At 46.1% G+C, this 23,881-nt stretch overlaps 1 protein-coding gene across 1 annotated transcript; it reads left to right on the top strand.

The window, feature by feature from the left end:
* Positions 1-3,261: 3,261 nt before the first annotated feature.
* On the top strand, positions 3,262-7,135 carry RPS13 (ribosomal protein S13). Its single transcript, XM_066253853.1, has 6 exons — positions 3,262-3,374; positions 3,520-3,568; positions 3,743-3,821; positions 5,154-5,323; positions 6,341-6,441; positions 7,059-7,135. Exons 1-6 carry the CDS (start codon positions 3,352-3,354, stop codon positions 7,090-7,092), a joined length of 456 nt encoding a protein of 151 aa, XP_066109950.1. The 5' UTR covers positions 3,262-3,351; the 3' UTR covers positions 7,093-7,135.
* Positions 7,136-23,881: the final 16,746 nt, after the last annotated feature.

Genomic DNA, 23,881 nt, shown 5'->3' with positions numbered 1-23,881 from the left:
GCTCATCTGGTTTGAGCAAAGCTCTCCAGCTTGAGCCCAACGCCACTGGCTCAAGCTAGGGGTCACTCGCTCTGCTGTAGCCCCTTGGTCAAGGCACATATGACAAAGCAATTGTTGGTCAAATAGGTTTGTAAATATGATATATATGTTTGCTCGCTTACAGTTTGCATTGGGTGTGGGGGACAGGCTGTAAGCAGGCAGGGTGCTTATAGCCTAAGGCTTACTTTTATTTATTTTTTATTTTTTTATTTTTTTGTATTTTTCTGAAGCTGGAAACAGGGAGAGACAGTCAGGCAGACTCCCGCATGCGTCCGACCAGGATCCACCCGGCACGCCCACCAGGGGCGACGCTCTGCCCAACAGGGGGCGATGCTCTGCCCCTCTGGGGCGTCGCTCTGCCGAGACCAGAGCCACTCCAGCGCCTGGGGCAGAGGCCAAGGAGCCATCCCCAGCGCCCTGTCCATCCTTGCTCCAATGGAGCCTTGGCTGCAGGAGGGGAAGAGAGAGACAGAGAGGAAAGAGGGGGTGGGGGTGGAGAAGCAAATGGGCACCTCTCCTATGTGCCCTGGCCGGGAATCGAACCCGAGTCCCCCGCACGCCAGGCCGACGCTCTACCGCTGAGCCAACCGGCCAGGGCCTAAGGCTTACTTTTATTATTTTTATTTTTTTTAATTTTTTTAAAATGAATTTCCTTTTTTTTTTTTTTAATTTTTATTTATTCATTTTAGAGGAGAGAGAGAGAGAGAGAGAGATTGAGAGAGAGAGAGAGAGAAGGGAGGAGCAGGAAGCTTCAACTCCCATATGTGCCTTGACCGGGCAAGCCCAGGGTTTTGAACCAGCAACCTCAGCATTCCAGGTCAACGCTTTATCCACTGCGCCACCACAGGTCAGGCCTAAGGCTTACTTTTAAAATTAAGCTTTTCGGCCTGACCTGTGGTGGCGCAGTGGATAGAGTGTTGACCTGGAAATGCTGAGGTCGCCGGTTCGAAACCCTGGGCTTGCCTGGTCAAGACACATATGGGAGTTGATGCTGCCTGCTCCTCCCCCCTTCTCTCTCTCATTCCCTCTCTCTCTCCTCTCTAAAAATGAATAAAAAATAAAAAATAAAAAAAAGAATCTGTTAAAATTAAGCTTTTCCCCACACCCTTGACTGTTGCATGATGTGGGGTGGTGCACTCTCATGAGGAATCCCATTATATGCTTCAGATAAGTGACTTTGTATCAGAGATTTCCTTGTTTGTATATTGGATTAAAGATTTTGATTTCTACACTATAAAATGGGGCAGAGGGGCCCATGCTGAAGGAGGAGAGAAAGACCACGTGGAGGAGAGGAGAAGCAGCCAATATGATGGAATGCTGAAAGAGAAGCCAGTTTGTGCAGAGTTTGTGCAGAGAGAAGGAGATGGGGAACAGAGGTGAATAAGGCTGGTGAGCTAGAAATCTTTGATTCTAGGAAACTCGGATAAGTCAATGGCTTTGGGAGCCCTGAATGGAAAGGGAAGTGTTTTCTCACTGAGTGTATTTCTTGCCCACTAGGTGCAAGCTAGGATTAAAGCTAATGGCCCATCAGTTCTTGGCTCCATTGTTTCATTACTGGCTGTCTGAATCAAATGCAAACCTGCATGGGCCAGATGGCTGTGATGGTGGCCGTGGCTACTGGCCATACAAAGGGTCTAGAGTAGGTAGCTAGGGATGAGGATTGGGAATTAAAGCCATGTTAAAACTTATTCCATGACTGGGCTAAAGGTGTAAATTTGGTCAATCATAAGAATGCATCTTTGCTAGGTAATAACAGATTACTCAATTTGAATGAAATTCATAATGCTTTGGAAAAAGTTACTCATATTGGTTGAAGGAGTGGGGTGGATGTTTTAGTACTTCCAGTTTCTTTCTTTTTCTTTTTTTTTTTTGTATTTTTCTGAAGCTGGAAACGGGGAGGCAGTCAGACAGACTCTCAGATGTGCCCGACGGGGATCCACCCGGCATGCCCACCAGGGGGCGGTGCTCTGCCCATCTGGGGCGTTGCTCTGTTGCAACCAGAGCTATTCTAGCACCTGAGGCTGAGGCCACGGAGCCATCCTCAGCGTCCGGGCCAACTTTGCTCCAATGGAGCCTTGGCTGCAGGAGGGGAAGAGAGAGACAGAGAGGAAGGAGAAGGGGAGGGGTGGAGAAGCAGATGGGCGCTTCTCCTGTGTGCCCTGGCCGGGAATCAAACCGGGGACTCCTGCACGCCAGGCCAACGCTCTACCACTGAGCCAACCTGCCAGGGCCTCCAGTTTCTTTCAAAGTCAGCCGTTACTTCATATTTGTTAGCAGTCGTTTATTGAATTTACTGACCTCCCCTCCTTCCCAGAGCCATTTGATTTTTGAACAAGCCCCTTCATTTCCGCAATCTTTCAACGCATTCCTGTGTACCAGTACAGAGTCTTAAAAGTTTCGGTGGCAGTTCCCTTATGCCAGGAAGGAAGTTCAAGGGCCTCTTTATTTCCCTCACCCTCCACACTTCCCTTCGCCTCCCTACATGCAGCTCCTGCCTTTGCCATCTTGTTCCCAAAGAGGCTCCCTGTTTAACTCCCACTGGGGCACGCGGCTCCAGGAGACCCTGCCCACAACCCGGTATAGGGAACACAAGTGGAGAGTAGAGACAGAGCAGGGACTCGCCAGCGCCTGCTTCAAATCCCTGGGCTGTCCTTTGTGGTCAGTGATCCCTCCTCTGATTTAGGTTAGGGCTTGAGATAAGAAATGGTAGTGCGGGCCGGGGGATAGTCATTAATTACCATTTATGACTTCCAGTGCTACACTTACCACCATGGTATTGTATCTGAGAATTTAGGGGCAGGGACAGCTTTTGAAGTATCTAGCGCCTACATAAGGGCTGGCGCCGGTGAATGAATCAACAATTGTGTACCGCTGAACTTCCGGCACCCAAATTCGCTGGGGGAGTCGGGGGCGCAGAGAACGGCCTTTCCTAAGGTAGGGACTTAGCCTTCCACCCCTGCAGTAGTCTATGCTCCAGGACCACTCCCAGGCCGGTATTCGAACCTGAACGACCTAGGCGCTGGCAACCCCATCAGAGGCTCACAGTACGCGCAGGAGGTGGAATGGATTTCCCGCTCAAAGACCAATGCATGCAGTGATATGTAGTCCTGTTGATCGAGGACTCCACTACCATACCGAATGAAATGCATGTCGGGATATGTGGTTCCGCATATGTTGAGGATCCACGCAGCGTAGCTCCGCCTCCCGCATGCAAGGAAGCGAGGAGATGTGAGGTCACTTCCTGTGTGCTGGGTGGCTTCCTGCGGCGTTCGGAAGTCTAGCTCTCTTTTTCTCTGCCTGTCCGCCGCCATCATGGGTCGCATGCACGCTCCCGGGTGAGCTCGGATTTCCCAGCGGGTGCAGGGCTCGGCCGCGAGGGGGGAGGGTATGGAACGGGTGTGGGCGGTGGGTCGAGGGGATGATATTCTAGGCTGCTGTGTTGCGGAGCGCCCGTCACCGTAAGACTGCTTCTCTCTCCAGGAAGGGCCTGTCCCAGTCGGCTTTGCCATACCGCCGCAGCGTCCCCACCGTAAGTAGCGTGCGGCGACCGGGATGAGGTGGGGGACGGGGATACTATTCGTCGCTCCCGGGAAGTGGCGCCGGGTGGGGGCCGTGTGTGCGCCAGGTCGACGGAGGGAGGACCGCTGTACCCTGGTACCATCCTAGGTTTGTCGTCCTAAGCCGCTTTCTTTTTTACAAACAGTGGCTGAAGTTGACGTCTGACGACGTGAAGGAGCAGATCTACAAACTGGCCAAGAAGGGCCTGACTCCCTCACAAATCGGTGAGTGTTTGAAGTAGCCCCTTCCGCCTGTCCTCGTGTAACCTGCAGAAGGGGGTTGGGGGCGGATGGTGGTAAATGTGTCCCATACGTGCCTTGAAAACCTATTTCTTGGCTTTACTATTGATGACCGAGACCTGATCATCATTGATTAGGTTGAACTCTGCAGTTCTCTGAAGACAGTGAATTAAAGCGTTCTCCAGAGTTTGATGAGTATTTACAATGGGCTAGACACTCCTAAGTGCAGGTTCTAAGCACTTGACATATACTGACCTCGTTTAATTCCCACAGCAGTACTTTCAAATAAATACTAGCAGTTTTCCCCAACTTACAGTTGAGGAAACTGAGGCACAGTGGGGCTGTATAACTGGCCTCAGATCACACAGTTAGGTGAAGGAGTTACAGTGGGCAACTAAAGAGTGCTTGTCACACTTTCCCACAGTTAGATGTGCTTTGAATCTCAGTTTTGTGTGACAGCAAGTGGCTTTATTCAGCAAATGTTTGCCTGCTCTGTGGTTCTGGACCCGGAGAATACATACAGAAGTCGAGAAAAAGGCAAAATATTTGCCCTGCTGGAGCCTGTAGTACAGGGGAAGCATTGCCCACAATGTAAGTACATAGACTGTTAAATGGTAAGGTGGTGCTATTTTGAGGATAAAAAAAAAAAAAGGTACATTAAGTTTTTACTACAATAGCTGATATTCTTTTTCTTTTTTTTTTTTTAGCTGATATTCTTAACACATATGGTGGTTTTAGTTAAGCAAGTATACATAGCTGGAATCTTTCTTTCTTTTTGTTTTGTGAGAAAGAAGTAAGACACAAGAAGGGAGAGATGAGAAGCATCAGCTTGTATTTGCAGAATTTTAGTTGTTCATGAATTGCTTTCTCATATCTGCTTTGACTAGGGGCTCCAGCCAAACTAGTGACCATAGGGTTATGTCTATGATCCCGTTGTCAAGCTGGCGACCTCGAGGTTTAAAACCTGGGTCCTTACCATCTCAGGTCAACGCTCTGTCCACTGTGCTACCACCTGCTCAGGCCATAGTTGGAATCTTATTAATAGCTTTGATGTTCTATAATCTATCAAGCTCTCTGTGATGATGGTCTTCCAACATTCGCAGTTTCCACCAGAAGGGTTTCCTTAGTGTTGGGTAAAACTTTTTTGGGTGTCTGAGTGAGTTTTGTGTGAATTTTCACATTGGCTTCTGTGATGTGTAAAAAAGTAAGCCCCATTTCACAGATAGGAAACTTGAAAAGTGACTTAGAATCTTGACATCACATGCTCTAGTCAGTGTGTTCAATGTGTGAATTTTTAATGTATTATTCCCTTTATAGGTGTGATCCTGAGAGACTCACATGGTGTTGCACAAGTACGTTTTGTGACAGGCAATAAAATCTTGAGAATTCTTAAGTCCAAAGGACTTGCTCCTGATCTTCCTGAGGATCTCTACCATTTAATTAAGAAAGCTGTTGCTGTTCGAAAACATCTTGAGAGGAACAGAAAGGTAAGAAGAGAACTGCTTTTACTACTTTTAAGAAAATATAATGTGTGATTTAAATTAGATAAGGTGGTTTAGGGCTCAAACTAGTCAGACTAAAGTTGCTTTGAATTTAAAATTCTCCCAGAAGAGGCCCTGGCTGGTTGGCTCAGTGGTAGAGCGTCGGCCTGGCATGCAGGAGTCCCAGGTTCGATTCCTGGCCAGGGCACACAGGAGAAGCGCCCATCTGCTTCTCCACCCCTCCCCCTCTCCTTCCTCTCTGTCTCTCTCTTCCCCTCCCACAGCCGAGGCTCCATTGGAGCAAGGTTTGCCCGGGCGCTGAGGATGGCTCTGGGGCCTCTGCCTCAGGTGCTAGAATGGCTCTGATTGCAGCAGAGCGATGCCCCAGATGGGCAGAGCATCGTCCCCTGGTGGGCATGCCGGGTGGATCCCGGTCGGGTGCATGCGGGAGTCTGTCTGACTGCCTCCCCATTTCCAGCTTCAGAAAAAAAAAAAAAAAATCTACCAGGAGGAGACCAAGGGAGGAGCTTTGGCTCCTCTAGTTACAATGTATTCATTTGGTTTAAAATGTTGAGTTGTTTTCTGAGTTTTACAAATCATCCTGCTCAGTTTTATGGAAGTAAACCTTAAATTCCGCCTTACCTGTGATGGCGCAGTGGATAAAAGTGTCAACCTGGAATGCTGAGGTCTGGGTCAATGCCCTGGGCTTGTCTGGTCAGGGCACATACGGGAGTTGATGCTTCCTGCTGCTCCTCCCCCCTTCCCTCTCTCTCCTCCCTCTCCCTCCCTCCTTCCTCCCCTCCCCCCCCCCCCCACACACACACTAAAAAATGAGCAAATTTTGAAAGAACCTTAAATTCCCTTAAGGACTCATTATAACCACATGAACCTGAGCTTGTGATTTCATTACAGGGAATTCGGTAACTTTCCATTAAAGTGCATAGAGTCTGTACATTCCTTTGTTAAAATAGTTTTTAGTTGTTTTGAATGGTTTTCTTGAATTCTCTCAATTTTTATTTTCAGGATAAGGATGCTAAGTTCCGTCTGATTCTGATTGAAAGCCGTATTCACCGGTTGGCTCGCTATTATAAGACCAAACGAGTCCTCCCGCCCAATTGGAAATAGTAAGTATCAACCTTATTTGTTAACAAGAACAGCAGTTAGCCAGGTAGTAGATATAGTAAAAGGACTGACAATAATGTTTTAAACCCCAGCTGGCTATACGGTCAACTATTCTTCTGACTGCTATTACAACAGGAATACAACCAGATGATAATGTAAACAAAGGGGTATAGCCATTTTCCATTGACACTTTATTTGTAAAGACAAGGACAGGGTCATAGTTTGCAAACCCCTGATTTAGAACATGAACCCATTTTAGAAAGTTGGTAAAAATTTTGGTTCAAACCATTGTTTCCAGGTGTTTAATTTGTCTCTTTTTGCATTGGTTGCAAAAAGTTGCTCGCTGTTAATGGTTGATTTCCGAACATTTGCAGTTTCCACCAGAAAGGTTTTTCCTTATGTTGGTCAGTTCTTCCTTGGATGTCTTAGTGAGCATCTTGAATTCATTATGCTTGAGCCACAACAAACTAACTCAGAAACTCAGCAGATTGGTACATTTAAATATTTGGGATTATGTTAGTTGTTTGGAAATGACTCCCATTAGCTGGGAGATGATATGAATGAATATGAAGTACCTGTGTTAATCCAGTCTTCTCCTCTCCCTCTTTTTCCTTTTCAGTGAGTCATCCACAGCCTCTGCCCTGGTTGCATAAAGTATCTATGTACGCAAGAAATAAAATCTCTGTTTAACTAGAAGGATGTTTTGTGTTTCTTTCCCTTCAAAATTTTTGTGTCCTATGATTCACGTGTATGGGTTTTTGGTTTTTGTGGGGTTTTTTGTTGTTGAGAGTAGGAGAGAGAGTGATATAAGCTCCCACATGCGCCCAGCCAGGATCCACCCAGCAACCATTATCTGGGGCCAGTGCTTGGATCAACTGAGCTATTTTTTGTGCCTGAGGCTGATGTTCAGCCCAACCAAGCCAGTGGTTACAGAAGGGGAAGAAAGAGAGAAGGGGAAGAGAAGCAAGCAGATGGTCACTTTTTCTGTGTGCCCTGACCAGGAATTGAACCTGGGCCATCCATATGCCGGGCCGATGCTTTATCCACTGAGCCAACCAGCCAGGGCCTGTGTTGATCTTTTTTGAGTGGAACTGTTTAGGCAGAATTCAAATTGTGTAATTTCACAGAGAGCAATAAGGTAGCATTCATTATTGCATCCAGTTTATAAATTGAATCTAGTTGAGTAGGTTATAACATCAGGGCTAAAAGAGACTAGGAAGTAATGACAATTGTTTTGATGTGGCAAAAATGTTTCTAAGTATTTTTGATGCATTTGATGTTAGATGCTGAGAACTGATGTTACTTGCAGTGTAGTATCAGAAATAACATATGAAAGTGTCTCTGGAGAAAGATCATATTTTAGTATGGAAGGACCTCAGAAGAAAATGATGTTTATTCCAGATTTGCTAGTGAGGCTTGAAGATGAGGAAGAAGGGATTCAGGAAACAGGAAGAACTGAGATGAGCTCAGGTTCCTGAGCCTTTCATCTTTTGAATGAGTAAAAATAAAATTTGCTCACTAGAGTGTTGTCAAGTTACGTATTTTTTTACAAATTCTTAACCAAATGGGGACTGTGGGTGTCCCTGTTTGGAAGAGGTAGTTCTCTTGAACAACTGGAGTGTTCCAAGTGGTAAGACCAGTAAATAATGAGCTGCTTGTCTGGCTGGTTTGCAGAGCTGCACTCTTAGAATGTAGAAGTTTATATTTAATAAGCGTTTGACTTACGTTTTACACTAAATAGTAATAGTGTATTTGAAATCACACTAGTAGGCATAGTTGTTTTCAAGAGACTAGTATCATAACTAGGCGACTGGGTGGGGGGTGGGGGGTGTTCTATATTCCCCTCTCCAGCATGATGTGCTCTGCTAGGTGTGCAGAGTGATTCAGTCCCCTTTATGACATGTCCACAGATGTGGGAAATAGGTGCAGAAACCTTCAGTGTCTTAGCCACTTCTCTAGTGTTACCATGTAAATTTTTAATCCCTTGTGCTTTTATGTTCATGTCTTAAAAGTGGCCAACCATCGTAGACAAAGGAATAAACTGTGATAGGCAGACATCTCCAAGAGTGATGAATGAATAAAACAAGGTAACACCCTTAGCAAAGGTCTGATCCTTTGCAAATCCTAGGTAGCTAGCAAATGGTGGGTATTGCTGGTTCTGGACTAAAAACTAGTCACTTGTGGTTGGAACATGCGGTTTCAAAGCATCTTTAATTTTTTTTCTTAATTATAAGGAGTATTTACCTATTTTGATTCTTGCCATCAAGTCAATAATTATAAGTATTACACAGCATATTGGGAGTTTTTTAATGCCTTAAAAAAGTAATATACTTTGATGCTAATAGAGAAAATGTAAAAACCACCTGCAGTCCTTTTGAATGTGAGTAGAAGGGTCAAATTTAGCTTTCAGGCCTGACCTCTGGTGGCGCAGTGGATAAAGCGTCAACCTGGGAACACTGAGGTTGCCGGTTCAAAACCCTGCACATGTCTGGTCAAGGCATATATGGGAGTTGATGCTTCCCGCTCCTCCCCCCTTTCTCTCTCTCTCCCCCTCCCTCCTCTCTAAAATGAATAAATAAAAAAAAATCTTTAAAAAATAAACTTAGCTTTCAGGAACGGTTATCCCACATAAAGGCTGTGTGATTTAGAGGATTTATTTCTTAAGAATCTAATAATGTAGTTAAATCCTTCACAGAGAACCATGATAATTTTTTCTTTTTTTTTTTTTTTTTGATTTTTCTGAAGTGAGAAGTGAGGCAAAAGAGCATGAGCCCAACCGGGATCCACCCAGCATGCCCACCAGGGGGCGAAGTTCTGCCCATCTGGGGTGTTGCTCCATTGCAGCGGAGCCATTCTAGTTTTCTGAGGAGTAGGCCATGGAGCCATTCTCAGTGCCCAGGCCAACTTTGCTCCAGTGAAGCCTTGGCTGCGGGAGGGGAAGAGAGAGAGAGGAAGGAGAGGGGGAGGGGTGGAGAAGCAGATGGGCACTTCTGTGTGCCCTGGACAGGAATCAAACCCGGGACTTCCACATGCCTAGCTGATGTTCTACTACAAAGCCAACCAGCCAGGGCGACAATTTCTTTAGAGAATTTCTCTCTAGATAGCCACGTTAAGATATTCACAGACACTTGTCTGCAATGGGCACCACACTATATATGTGGTTCCATGTTCCTTGTTTTGTCTAGTTGTGGACACTTAGTATTTCATACATGTTATGTAACAATTTGCCTTGTGGTTATTGTGAGATAAATCCCCAGGAATGGAATCTGGCATGTATATTTTATAGTTTGTATTTTGCAAAACTATCTTTCAAAATGTACTGATAAGTACTCAAAGTGCATGAGAATGTTTTTTCATATCCTTTCAAAATTGTTTTTCTTTTAAGTTTATTAAGAGAGGCAATGATCCTTTCTTCTGTTTTACTTCTTTGGTTATCAAATATTTTTTAAAGATTTTATTGATTGCTTTTAGGGAGACAGGAAGGGAGAGACCATAGCAATCATTTGTTTGACTTACTGTGCATTCATTTGTCACTTCCTGTATGTACCCTGAACCCACTGAACCCACAACCTTTGTGTTTTGATACAATGCTCTAACTGGCCAGGGCTATTGAACATCTTAATGTTTACTTTCTGTGAATTGTCTACCCATGTCCCATTCCAATGTCTATTTTAAAAGGTTGTTCATCGTGTGCTATAAATACTTTTCCCAATTTCAGTCTTGTTTATTTATTTATTTTTTTTTGTATTTTTCTGAAGCTGGAAACGGGGAGGCAGTCAGACAGACTCCCGCATGCGCCCGACCGGGATCCACCCGGCACACCCACCAGGGGGCGATGCTCTGCCCATTCGGGGCATCGCTCTGTCGCGACCAGAGCCACTCTAGCGCCTGGGGCAGAGGCCAAGGAGCCATCCCCAGCGCCTGGGCCATCTTTTGCTCTAATGGAGCCTTGGCTGCAGGAGGGGAAGAGAGAGACAGAGAGGAAGGAGAGGGGGAGGGGTGGAGAAGCAGATGGGCGCCTCTCCTCTGTGCCCTGGCCGGGAATCGAACCCGGGACTTCCGCATGCCAGGCCGATGCTCTACCACTGAGCCAACCGGCCAGGGTTGTTTATATTTTTGCTGTAGAAGTTTAAGAATTTTATTGATACTATCCCTAATGACATTCCTTCTTGATCTTTTTCTAATTTGTCAGTCTAATTAAAATTTTAATTTCTTCTCCCTTCTGTTTAATACAGTATGGTCTTTATCTGTATTCCAGACTTAGACATTTAGTTTCTTTTTAAACAAAAGTTTCTATATGCTTTTTCTTCATACATCTATTTGACGTGGGTGGAATCAGCATATGGATCTTATTTGTCCAAATGTATGCATATGTGAGCACCTAGGAGTTGAAGATTTCTCTTCATTTAAAACTGTTCTCGTCATTTAAAACTCAAGTGGCAGGTGTTAATCCTACTTTTAAAAAATTGGCCTGACCAGGCCCTGGCCGGTTGGCTCAGCGGTAGAGCGTCGGCCTGGCGTGCAGGGGACCCGGGTTCGATTCCCGGCCAGGGCACATAGGAGAAGCGCCCATTTGCTTCTTCACCCCCCCCCCCCTCCTTCCTCTCTGTCTCTCTCTTCCCTCCCGCAGCCAAGGCTCCATTGGAGCAAAGATGGCCCGGGCGCTGGGGATGGCTCCTTGGCCTCTGCCCCAGGTGCTAAAGTGGCTCTGGTCGCTGCAGAGCGATGCCCCAGAGGAGCAGAGCATCGCCCCCTGGTGGGCAGAGCCTCGCCCCTGGTGAGCGTGCCGGGTGGATCCCGGTCGGGCGCATGCGGGAGTCTGTCTGACTGTCTCTCCCCGTTTCCAGCTTCAGGAAAAAAAAAAAAGAAAAAAAAAAATGGCCTAACCAGGTGGTGGCTCAGTGGATAGAGCATCGGATTGGGATAAAGAAGGACCCAGGTTCAAGACCCCAAGGTCGCCACCTTGAGCGCGGGCTCATCTGGTTTGAGCAAAAAGCTCACCAGCTTGGCCTGACCTGTGGTGGCGCAGTGGATAAAGCGTCGACCTGGAAATGCTGAGGTCACCAGTTCAAAACCCTGGGCTTGCCTGGTCAAGGCACATATGGGAGTTGATGCTTCCAGCTCCTCCCCCCTTCTCTCTCTCTCTCTCTCTCTCTCTCTCTCTCTCTCTCTCTGTCTCTCCCTCTTCTCTCTAAAATGAATAAATAAATAAATTTAAAAAAAAAAGCTCACCAGCTTGGACCCAAGGTCGCTGGCTCGAGGGGTTACTGGGTCTACTGAAGGCCCGTGGTCAAGGCACATATGAGAAAGCAATCAATGAACATCTAAGGTATCGCAACGAAAAACTGATGATTGATGCTTCTCATCTCTCTCCGTTCCTGTCTATCTATCCCTGTTTATCCCTCTCTCTGACTCTCTCTGTCCCTGTAAAAAACAAAACAAAACAAAATTGTAGTTATGCATATATATGACTTCAAAAATCCTGTCATTTTACATGACTGAAAGGGACTGAAAACAGCCCCTTCCCTTTCGCAGCCTGAGGTCTAGGGCAACTGATTTCAACTCTGCTATTTCTCTGCCATTATAATATGCCTTATTTCTAAATAATGTTTGTTTTTTTAAAAACAGGTGAAGTTTCCATAACAAAATTCATTTCAAAGTGAATAATTCAGTGTCACTTAGTATATTCATAATACTGTATAACTATACAGTATTATGTAGTGCCAAAACATTGTCATCACACCCAAAATAAAACCCCATAGTCATAAGGCAGTTACCCCTCATTCTCTTTACCCTCTCCACCCCTGGCAAACCACCATCTGCTTTCTGTTCCTGTGAGTTTACCTATTCTGTATATTTCAAATTAAAGGAATCATACAATATGTGACCTTTTATGTCTGGGTTTTATTTAGAATGATGTTTTGGGGGTTCATTCATGTAGCATGTATCAGTACTAATAACCCACTGTAAGTATATACCATATTTTGTTAATTGACAGATATTTGAGCAGTTTCCACCTGTTGACTATTTTAAACAGTGCTTCTATGAACATTCATGTGCATGTACTTATTTAAGTCCCTGCTTTCAATTCTTTGGAATTGCTCTAAAGAATTCCCTGCACTGAGATTTCTTGGGTTTTAGTTTATACCTCTTCCCCTGGAATCCTCATAATAATACAAGTTTATGGTTGAAGCAGTATTTTATTTATATTTCTTTAAAGTATTTTATATAGAGTTGATGTGATTATATACTTAACATTTCTGTAAATATATATTTACATTATGTTAGCAATTACCTTGTTCTTCCATCTGCTTAGTGTTCTGTGTTCCTGTCTAATTCATCCCCAAACTTTGAACCATAGTTTAAATCTCAGTATCCTCCATCAAATTTACTTGTGTTTTTTGTTTCTTGGTGATGTCTCTCTCAGACCCTCATCCTCGAGCTCCAATTCAGGTCAGTTCCTCTTTAGATCTATAGTTCCGGGGTTGCCTTTTGCCATTATTGTGGGATTCTTTCTGCTCCACGGTCAGATTCACTAGTTCTACACCTCATGTCTTCCTTTCCTGGTTTACTCCTTCCTTTTGGAGAAACGTAAGTCGTAGTAGCTTCCGAAGAAGGGTTCAATCCTTGGGCCTCATTTCTTCTCTGTTTATACCAGCTCCTAGGTAATTTCATCTAGGCTGTGGCTTTAAGTGCCATTTTTGAGGTTGCTAGACTAAAATTCACACTTCCAGTGCAGACCTTCCCTGAACTCTCCAGCCTTAGACATCTGCCTATTCAGCATCCCCACCTGGATCTCTAATAAACACCTGGAATTTGTTTTTTGTTTTCTTTATAGATTTTTTTTTTCATTTTTCTGAAGCTGGAAACAGGGAGAGACAGTCAGACAGACTCCCACATGCGCCCGACCGGGATCCACCCGGCACGCCCACCAGGGGCACGCTCTGCCCTCCAGGGGGCGATGCTCTGCCCATCCTGGGCGTCGCCATGTTGCGACCAGAGCCACTCTAGCGCCTGGGGCAGAGGCCACAGAACCATCCCCAGCGCCCGGGCCATCTTTGTTCCAATGGAGCCTTGGCTGCGGGAGGGGAAGAGAGAGACAGAGAGGAAAGCGCGGCGGAGGGTTGGAGAAGCAAATGGGCGCTTCTCCTGTGTGCCCTGGCCGGGAATCGAACCCTGGTCCTCCACACGCTAGGAGGACGCTCTACCGCTGAGCCAACCAGCCAGGTTTATAGATTTTTATTTATTCATTTAAGAGAGGGGAAAGAGAGAACTAAGGGGGGAGAAGCAGAAAGCATCAACTCTAATATGTGCCCTGACCAGGCAAGCCCGAGGTTAAGACCTGGATTTTGTTAATTTTAAACTGAACTCTTGCATTCTGTAGCCCAAGACTGCTCTCAGGACACCTTCATCTGAGTGAATGGAAATTTGATTTCCCTGACCAGGCGGTGGCGCAGTGGATAGAGCGTCGGACTGGGATGTGAAGGACCCAGGTTCGAGACCCCGAGGTTGCCAGCTTGAGCGCGAGCTCATCTGGTTTGAACAAAGCTCACCAGCTTGAGCCCAAGGTCGCTGGCTCGAGCAAGGGATCACTTGGTCTGCTGTAGCCCCCCGGTCAAGGCACATATGAGAAATCAATCAATGAACAACTAGGGAGCCGCAAGACCGACAGGAATGGAGAAATGAGAAGCATCAATCATTAGTTTTCCGTTGCGCATTGTGACACCTTAGTTGTTCATTGATTGCTTTCTCATATGTGCCTTGACCGCGGGCCTTCAGCGGACTGAGTAACCCCTTGCTAGGGCCAGCAACCTTGGGTCCAAGCTGGTGAGTTTTTTGCTCAAACCAGATGAGCCCGCGCTCAAGCTGGCGACCTCGGGGTCTTGAACCTGGGTCCTTCTGCATCCCAGTCTGACGCTCTATCTGCTGCGCCACCACCTGGTCAGGCTCATCTCTCTCTCTTCCTGTCTGTCTGTTCCTCTCTCTGACTCTGTCTCTGCCACACAAAAAAAAAAAGAAAGAAAAGAATTTGATTTATCCTCAAGCCAAAAACCTGAGTCATCCTTGCCTTATTTTCTTACACCACATAGCCACTTGATTACTACATTCTCTTGGCTCTACCTTAACAATCTATCCCAAATTTGACCACTTATTAACTCTACTACAAGCACTCTAGTCTGAGTCACCTACTCTGACCCTTACTACTGTAAAAGCCTCTTTTTGCTACCTGTGACCACCACCAGGTCTTTCCACATTCAGCCTCTAGAATTATTTTTCAAAATGTAAGTCACATGGTGTTCCACGTGCTCAAAATGTCCAGTGGTTCCCATCTTGTTCAGAATAAAACCTGAAATCCTTATCTTGCCCTATAAGGGAGTATCAGGATCCTGCAGGAGAGATAGATGTCACAACCAAATTGAAGATTTTGGAGAATGTCTTCTAAAGGAACTCTAAAAGGTATGAGTGGTCCATACATCAGCTTCCCAGCCAACAGAGCAGGGTAGGGAGTGGGTATGAAGGGACAAATGAAAAGTATCAATACACAAGGCCCCTGTGGCCTGACCTGTGGTAGCACAGTGGATAAAAGTGTTGACCTGGGCCCTGGCCGGTTGGCTCAGTGGTAGAGTGTCGGCCTGGCGTGTGGGGGACCCGGGTTCGGTTCCCGGCCAGGGCACATAGGAGAGGTGCCATTTGCTTCTCCACCCCCCCCCCCTCCTTCCTTTCTGTCTCTCTCTTCCCCTCCCGCAGCTAAGGCTCCATTGGAGCAAAGATGGCCCGGGAGCTGGGGATGGCTCCTTGGCCTCTGCCCCAGGCGCTAGAGTGGCTCTGGTCTTGGCAAAGCGAGGCCCCGAAGGGGCACAGCATCGCCCCCTGGTGGGCAGAGTGTCGCCCCTGGTGGGCGTGCTGGGTGGATCCCGGTCGGGCGCATGCGGGAGTCTGTCTGACTGTCTCTCCCCATTTCCAGCTTCAGAAAAATACAAAAAAAAAAAAAAGTGTTGACCTGGAGCATTGAGGTCACCAGTTCGAAACCCCTGGCTTGCCTGGTCAAGGCACATGGGAGTTGATGCTTCCTGCTCCTCCCCTTTCTCTCTCTCTTTCCCTCTCCTCTCTCTCTAAAATATGAATAAATAAAATCTAAAAAATACATTAGGCCCTGGCCGGTTGGCTCAGCGGTAGAGCGTCGGCCTGGCGTGCAGGGGACCCGGGTTCGATTCCCGGCCAGGGCACATAGGAGAAGCACCCATTTGCTTCTCCACCCCCCCCCCCCTTCCTCTGTCTCTCTCTTCCCTTCCTGCAGCCAAGGCTCCATTGGAGCAAAGATGGCCCGGGCGCTGGGGATGGCTCCTTGGCCTCTGCCGCAGGTGCTAGAGTGGCTCTGGTCGTGGCAGAGCGATGCCCCGGAGGGGCAGAGCATCGCCCCCTGGTGGGCAGAGTGTCGCCCCTGGTGGGCGTGCCGGGTGGATCCTGGTCGGGCGCATGCGGGAGTCTGTCTGACTGTCTCTCCCCGTTTCTAGCTTCAGAAAAATACACAAAAAAAAAAAATACATTAAAAAAGCTCTGGCCGGTTGGCTCAGTGGTAGAGCGTTGGCCTGGCATGCATGAGTTCTAGGTTCGATTCCCGGCCGGGGCACACAGGAGAAGCGCCCATTTGCTTCTCCACCCCTCCCCCTCTCCTTCCTCTCTGTCTTTCTCTTCCCCTCCCGCAGCCGAGACTCCATTGGAGCAAAGATGGCCTGGGCGCTGAGGATGGCTCCATGGCCTCTGCCCCAGGTGCTAGAGTGGCTCTGGATGCAACAGAGTGACGCCCCAGATGGGCAGAGCATCACCCCCTGGTGGGCATGCCGGGTGGACCCCGGTCAGGCACATGCAGGAGTCTGTCTGACTGCCTCCCCGTTTCCAGCTTCGGAAAAATGCAATAAATAAATAAATAAATAAATAAATAAATAAATAAATAAGCACCCAGTACTCCATCTCCTCCAAACTGCTGTTTTTCAGAGTAGTTACCTAAATTATTATATTGATATTTTCAGCTTATAAGTAAGCCCTATTAGAGCAGGAGTTTTTTCACTGCTAAAGCCCTAGTATTTAGAACAGGGGTCCCCAAACTACGGCCCTCTGAGGCCATTTATCCAGCCCCCGCTGCACTTCCGGAAGGGGCACCTCTTTCATTGGTGGTCAGTGAGAGGAGCACATTGACCATCTCATTAGCCAAAAGCAGGCCCATAGTTCCCATTGAAATACTTGGTCAGTTTGTTGATTTAAATTTAGTCGTTCTTTACTTTAAATATTGTATTTGTTCCTGTTTTGTTTTTTTACTTTAAAATAAGATATGTGCAGTGTACATAGAAAATTGTTCATAGTTTTTTTTATAGTCCGGCCCTCCAACAGTCTGAGGTTACAGTGAACTGGCCCCCTGTGTAAAAAGTTTGGGGACCCCTGATTTAGAATAATATCTGACACATAGGTTCTCAATAAATACTGGTTAAGTGAATGTACATAAATTTGAGATTTTTGGCCTGACCAGATGGTGGCGCAGGGGATAAAGCCTTGGACTGGGATGCAGAAGACAGGTTCGAGACCCAGAGGTCGCCAGCTTGAGCGCAGGCTCATCTGGTTTGAGCAAGGCTCATCAGCTTGAGCCCAAGGTCGCTGGCTTGAGCAAGGGGTCACTCGGTCTGCTGTAGCCCCCCGGTCCAGGCACATATGAGAAATCAATCAATGAACAACTAAGGAACTGCAACAAAGAATTGATTCTTCTCATTTCTCTCCCTTCCTGTCTGTCCCTATCTGTCCCTTTATCTGACTCTGTCACATATACACAAAAAAATTGAGATTTTGGAAAAAGATTTTTTTTGTTTGTTTTTTAAGATTTTACTTATTGCCTGACCAAGCGGTGGCGCAGTGGATAGGGTATCAGACTGGGATGCGGAGGACCCAGGTTTGAGACTCCAAGGTCGCCAGCTTGAGCACGGGCTCATCTGGTTGGAGCAAGGCTCACCCGCTTGGACCCAAGGTCGCTGGCTCGAGCAAGGGGTTACTTGGTCTGCTGAAGGCCTGCAGTCAAGGCACATATGAAAAAGCAATCAATGAACAACTAAGGTGTCGCAGCGAAAAACTAATGATTGGTGCTTCTCATCTCTCTTTGTTCCCGTCTGTCTGTCCCTAACTATCCCTCTCTCTGACTCTCTGTCTGTCTCTGTAAAATAAATAAATAAATAAATAAATAAATAAAATTTTAAGCTTTTTTTTTTTTTTTTTTTTTTTGTATTTTTCTGAAGCTGGAAACGGGGAGAGACAGTCAGACTCCCGCATGCGCCCGACTGGGATCCACCGGGCACGCCCACCAGGGGCGATGCTCTGCCCCTCCGGGGCCTCGCTCTGCCGCGACCAGTCACTCTAGCGCCTGGGGCAGAGGCCAAGGAACCATCCCCAGCGCGGGAGGGGAAGAGAGAGGCAGAGAGGAAGGAGGGGGGGTGGAGAAGCAAATGGGCGCTTCTCCTATGTGCCCTGGCTGGGAATCGAACCTGGGTCCCCCGCATGCCAGGCCGATGCTCTACCATTGAGCCAACCGGCCAGGGCCTAAAATTTTAAGATTTTATTTATTGTCCTGGCCAGATGGCTCAGTTGATTAGAGCATTGTCCCAAAGCACAGATGTTGTGGGTTTGATCTCCGCTCAGGGCACATACAGGAACAGGTCGATGTTCCCATCTCTCTCCCTCTTTCCCTAAAGCCAATAAATAAAATAAAAAGATTTTATTTATTGTGTTTAGAGAGAGTAAGGCTGAAGGGAGGAGCAAGAAACATCAACTCATTGTTGTTTCTTGTATGTGCCCTCACCCAGCAAGTCCAGGACTTTGCACCAGTGATCCCAGCATTCCAGGTTGACACTCCATCCACTGCACCACTGCAGGCTAGGCACAAAATATTCTTTTTTCAACTCTCACTGTTGAAAGAGAATTTGACTGGGAATAGATTCTAGGTTGGAAATAATTTTTTCCTAAAAAAGTTATCACTGCATGATCAGGCGGTGGCACAGTGGATAGAACGTCGGACTGTGATGCGGAAGACCCAGGTTCGAGACCCTGAGGTCGCCAGCTTGAGCACAGGCTCATCTGGTTTGAGCAAAAAGCCCACCAGCTTGAACCCAAAAAAGTCACTGGGTCCAACAAGGGGTTACTGGGTCTGCTGAAGGCCCGCGGTCAAGGCACATATGAGAAAGCAATCAATGAACAACTAAGGTGTTGCAACACGCAATGAAAAAAAATGATTGATGCTTCTCATCTCTCTGTTCCTGTCTGTCTGTCCCTGTCTATCCCTCTCTCTGACTCACTCTCTGTCTCTGTAAAAAATAAATAAATAAATAAAATTTAAAAAAAAGTTATCACTGCTTATTTTATATAGCTATTGAGAAGTCAGATGTTATCCTAACTTCCACTCCTTTTGTTTTTTCCTTTTTTCTGTACTTGATGCTTTTAGAATCGTCTCTTTATTGTTTGGTGTTCTAAGAGTTGCAATAATACCTTGGTTTTATCTTTTTTTATTTGTTCTGCAAGGTACTCAAGCTTTGTCAGTTTCAAAATTACCTCACAGTTATGGGAAATTTTCTTGAATTATTTCTTTTATATTTCTTTCGCTCTATATTCTGTATTCTCTTTCTGGAACTCATTATTTGCACATAAGACTTTCTGAACTGATCCTCATGTTCTTCATCTTTTAACAACTATTGTCCATCTTTTATCCTACTTTCTGGGAGGTTCAACTTTATCTTCCAATCTTACTAAGTTTTTCATTTCTGCCTTCATATTTAAAACATTTTTTTAAAATTTATTGGTTGATTTTAGAGAGAGAGGAAGGGAGATGGAGACATCAATTTGTTGTTCTACTTAGTTATGCATTCATTGGTAGATTCTTGTATGTGCCCTGACAGGGGATAGAACCTGCAACCTTGGCATATCAAGATGGTGCTCTATTCAACTGAGGTACCACCTGAGCTTGCCCTCATATTTTTAATTTCTCAGAGCCGGTGGCATGTTGGTAAACATGTATGTGTGTGTATGTTTATATGTTGTATGATGTTTTTCTTTGTGGGTTTTTTTTTTTTTTACAGGGACAGAGAGAAGGATAGACAGGGATAGACAGATAGGAACGGAGAGAGATGAGAAGCATCAATCATCAGTTTTTTGTTGCGACACCTTAGTTGTTCATTGATTGCTTTCTCATTTGTGCCTTGACTGTGGGCCTTCAGCAGACCGAGTAACCTCTTGCTCAAGCCAGCGACCTTGGGTCCAAGCTGGTGAGCTTTTTGCTCAAACCAGATGAGCCCGTGCTCAAGCTGGCGACCTTGGGGTCTCGAACCTGGGTCCTCCACATCCCTGTCTGACGCTCTATCCACTGCACCACCGCCTGGTCAGGCTGTGTTTTTTTATTTTTTTTATTTATTTTGTGACAGAGACAGAGAGAGGGACAGACAGGAAGGGAGAGATATGAGAAGCATAAATTCTTCGTTGTAGCACTTTAGTTTTTTGTTGATTGCTTTCTCATATGTGCCTTAACTGGAAGGGCTACAGCAGATTGTGTAACCCCTTGCTTGGGCCAGTGACCTTGGGTCCAAGCTGGTGAGCCTTGCTCAAACCAGATGAGCCCGTACTCAACCTGGCGACCTCGGGGTCTCGAACCTGGGTCCTCTGCATCCCAGTCCAACGCTCTATCCACTGCGCCACCGCCCAGTCAGGCTATATGTTGTATAAATGTTAAATGTATGTTTGGTAAATGTTTAACTCTTGGTGGAGGTAATGGGAAGACAACTCTGATTTGCAGTGTTTATCTGTTTCTGTGGTATAAACATTCCCACTATGGCAGATTTTAAGCTACCAATGAGATGTCACAATGGAATTGGGAGAGAGGCTTGGTAGAAGACCATTCATTTTATTGTATTTCCCCGCTACAGGAACAATAAATGTAAATGACTTTAAGACCTTGGATAATAAAAAAAATGGTATAAAATTATTAGGAATTGGTAAGTTTTGAGTATTTATATTATTTTATTTTTGTTTTTTTGTTTGTTGTTTTTTTTACAGAGACAGAGAGAGAATCAGAGAAAGGGATAGATAGGAACGGAGAGAGATCAGAAGCATCAATCATCAGTTTTTCATTGTGGCACCTTAGTTGTTCATTGATTGCTTTCTCATATGTGCCTTGACCGTGGGCCTTCAGCAGACCGAGTAACCCCTTGCTCGAGCCAGCGACCTTGGGTCCAAGCTGGTGAGCTTTGCTCAAACTAGATGAGCCTGTGCTGAAGCTGGCAACCTCAGGGTCTCGAACCTGGGTCTTCCGCATCCCAGTCTGATGCTCTATCCACTGCGCCACCACCTGGGTCAGGCTATTTATTTGTTTTGAATACAGTTTTCCTTTGAGTTTTATACAATTTAATTATTTTTAGATTTTATTTATTCACTTTTATAGAGAGAGGAGAGAGAGAGAGAGAGAGTAGAGGGGAGGTGCAAAAAGCATCAACTCCCACATGTGCCTTGACCAGGCAAGCCCAGGGTTTTGAACCAGTAACCTCAGCGTTCCAGGTTGATGTTTTATCCACTGCGCCACCACAGGTCAGGCACAATTTAATTTTTAATAATGCCAGTGCATACATTGGTGGGACATAAAAACGAGACTAAGAGACATGGACAGGAGTGGGATGGTTATGGGGGGTGGGGGAGGGGAGGAGGGAGAGGGGGAGAGGGAAGGGGAGGGGTACAAAGAAAACTGGATAGAGGGTGACAGAGGACGATCTCTCTTTGGGTGATGGGTATGCAACAGAACTAAATGACAAGATAACCTGGAAATGTTTCCTTTGAATATATGTACCGTGATTTATTGATGTCACCCCATTATAATAAAAATTTATTTATAAAAAAAATAATAATAATGCCAGTGCTTAACTGGCTTGCAGAATTCCTGAAAAAAAAATTTTTTTTTTGTATTTTTCTGAAGCTGGAAACGGGGAGAGACAGTCAGACAGACTCCCGCATGCGCCCTACTGGGATCCACCCGGCACGCCCACCAGGGGGCGACGCTCTGCCCCTCTGGGGCGTCACTCTGTTACGACCAGAGCCACTCTAGCGCCTGGGGCAGAGGCCAAGGAGCCATCCCCAGCGCCCGGGCCATCTTTGCTCCAATAGAGCCTCGCTGCAGGAGGGGAAGAGAGAGACAGAGAGGAAAGAGAGGGGGAGGGGTGGAGAAGCAGATGGGCGCTTCTCCTGTGTGCCCTGGCCGGGAATCGAACCCGGGACTTCTACACTCCAGGCCGACGCTCTACCACTGAGTCAACCGGCCAGGGCCTAATTCCTGAAAATTTAACAGTTGGTTCCTTTGAACCCTTATGAGTCAGATCCAGCTCACCTCTGCTCAGCTCATTTTTGTTACCTGGATTTTCTTTTTTATTATTTTTTTAAATTTTATTTTATTTTTTTTACAGAGACAGAGCGAGAATCAGAGAGGGATAGATAGGGACAGACAGGAACGGAGAGAGATGAGAAGCATCAATTATCAGTTTTTTGTTGTGACACCTTAGTTGTTCATTGATTGCTTTCTCATATGTGCCTTGACCGTGGGGCTACAGCAGACTGAGTAACCCCTTGCTCAAGCCAGTGACCTTGGGTCCAAGCTGGTGAGCTTTGCTCAAACCAGATGAGTCCGCCCTCAAACTGGCGACCTCAGGGTCTCAAACTTGGGTCCTCTGCATCTCAGTTGGACGCTCTATCCACTGTGCCACCACCTGGTCGGGCTGGATTTTCTTTTTTATAGAAATCTGTTGTTTTATAGATAGATCTGTTTTCTCATCTCTGAATACTTAATGGTAATCTTAAATGTTTTCTACCTCTACACTTTCTGTTTCCTCTGAGGTATTTTGTTTGTCTTTTAAGGTAGTCTTTTTCTCAAATGTCCAGTAATCCTTGTAAGGCTCTGTGTTGTGCCCACTATATATATAGTATGTGCCACATTTGAATTGTGTCTGCATGCAGTTACTCTTTTCCACCACTAGGTGGCGTATATTGCTGTTGTTGCTGGTGATGCTAAACTAACTACTGTAGACCTGCAGCTTATTATTTAAAAGTACTCTCACATTTATTATTTATTTGATTTTTACAACTTCCCAAAAAGCTAACCCCAGGATTTTTTTGGAAGGAGGTTTGGCATAAGCTGCCTTTTTTTTTTTTTTTTTTATGAATTAAGGAATTTATTTATTATTATTATTATTATTTTTTTTTTCTGAAGCTGGAAACGGGGAGAGACAGTCAGACTCCCGCATGCACCCGACGGGGATCCACCCAGCATGCCCACCAGGGGCGATGCTCTGCCCATCCGGGGCATCGCTCTGTTGCAACCAGAGCCACTCTAGCACCTGGGGCAGAGGCCAAGGAGCCATCCCCAGCGCCCGGGCCATCTCTGCTCCAATGGAGCCTCGGCTGCAGGAGGGGAAGAGAGAGACAGAGAAGAAGGAGAGGGGGAGGGGTGGAGAAGCAGATGGGCGCTTCTCCTGTGTGCCCTGGCCGGGAATCGAACCCGGGACCTCTGCACGCCAGGCCGACGCTCTACCACTGAGCCAACCGGCCAGGGCCGACTTTTTTTTTTTTAATGACCCCCATTTAGAGCCCTGGCCCAGTAACTCGGTTGGAGTGTTGTCCCAACATGCCAAGGGTACAGGTTTGATGACCTGTCAGGACACATACAAGCATCAATCGATGAATGCATAAATAAGTAGAACAACAAATTGATGTCTTTCTTTCTCTCTCTAAAATCAATAAATAACAAATAAAATAAAAATTACTCCCATTTTAAAGATGGGAAAATGGAGGCTCAGAAATGGTAACCTACTTTTGAGACTTGAACTAAGACTATTAGAATGCCTAGTGTTCCTATCAGTATACCTCAGTGCTTTTTTTTTTTTTAAAGTCCTGTTTTTCTACACAAGGCAACTTAAAAATTAACAGAAACATGGTGTGTGGCCTGACCTATGGTGGTGCAGTGGATAAAGCATTGACCTGGAACACTGAGGTCACCAGTTTGAAACCCCAGGCTTGCCCGGTTAAGGCACATATGGGAGTTGATGCTTCCTGTTCCTCCCCCTTCTCTCTCTCTCCTCTCTCTAAAAATGAATAAATAAAGTAAAAAAAAAAAAAGGATCCATGGTGTGCTCTCTTCGGAGCATGCCTGTGCCCCACCTTTTCACAGGCATCTACTTTTGCTCTCTTCTAAACTCTAAGGGACCCCATGAGACTTGCATCCAGGGGATCAGTGGCAGCTCGTCCCAGGATAACCCCTAAATCTGTCTCCGAGGCCCTCTTTTCTCTGTCTTGGCAGTGAGCTAAAAGTAGCCCAGCCACGGCCCACTTCTGTCACTGTGACTTTTAGTACCCAGTGCGTCCATGCAGCCCCATGTGGCT

This window comes from Saccopteryx bilineata, chromosome 1 (genome assembly GCF_036850765.1).
Source record: "Saccopteryx bilineata isolate mSacBil1 chromosome 1, mSacBil1_pri_phased_curated, whole genome shotgun sequence".
Taxonomy (NCBI): domain Eukaryota; kingdom Metazoa; phylum Chordata; class Mammalia; order Chiroptera; family Emballonuridae; genus Saccopteryx; species Saccopteryx bilineata.
The sequence above is the reverse complement of the archived record's forward strand: the minus strand, read 5'-3'. Positions and strand labels throughout refer to the sequence as shown.

Coding starts and splice junctions, on each gene's coding strand:
- RPS13 (XM_066253853.1), top strand. CDS start 3,352: ATGGGTCGCATGCACGCTCCCGG. Junction 3,569..3,742: donor ACCGCCGCAGCGTCCCCACC/GTAAGTAGCGTG, acceptor TTTTACAAACAG/TGGCTGAAGTTGACGTCTGA. Junction 6,442..7,058: donor CTCCCGCCCAATTGGAAATA/GTAAGTATCAAC, acceptor TTTCCTTTTCAG/TGAGTCATCCACAGCCTCTG.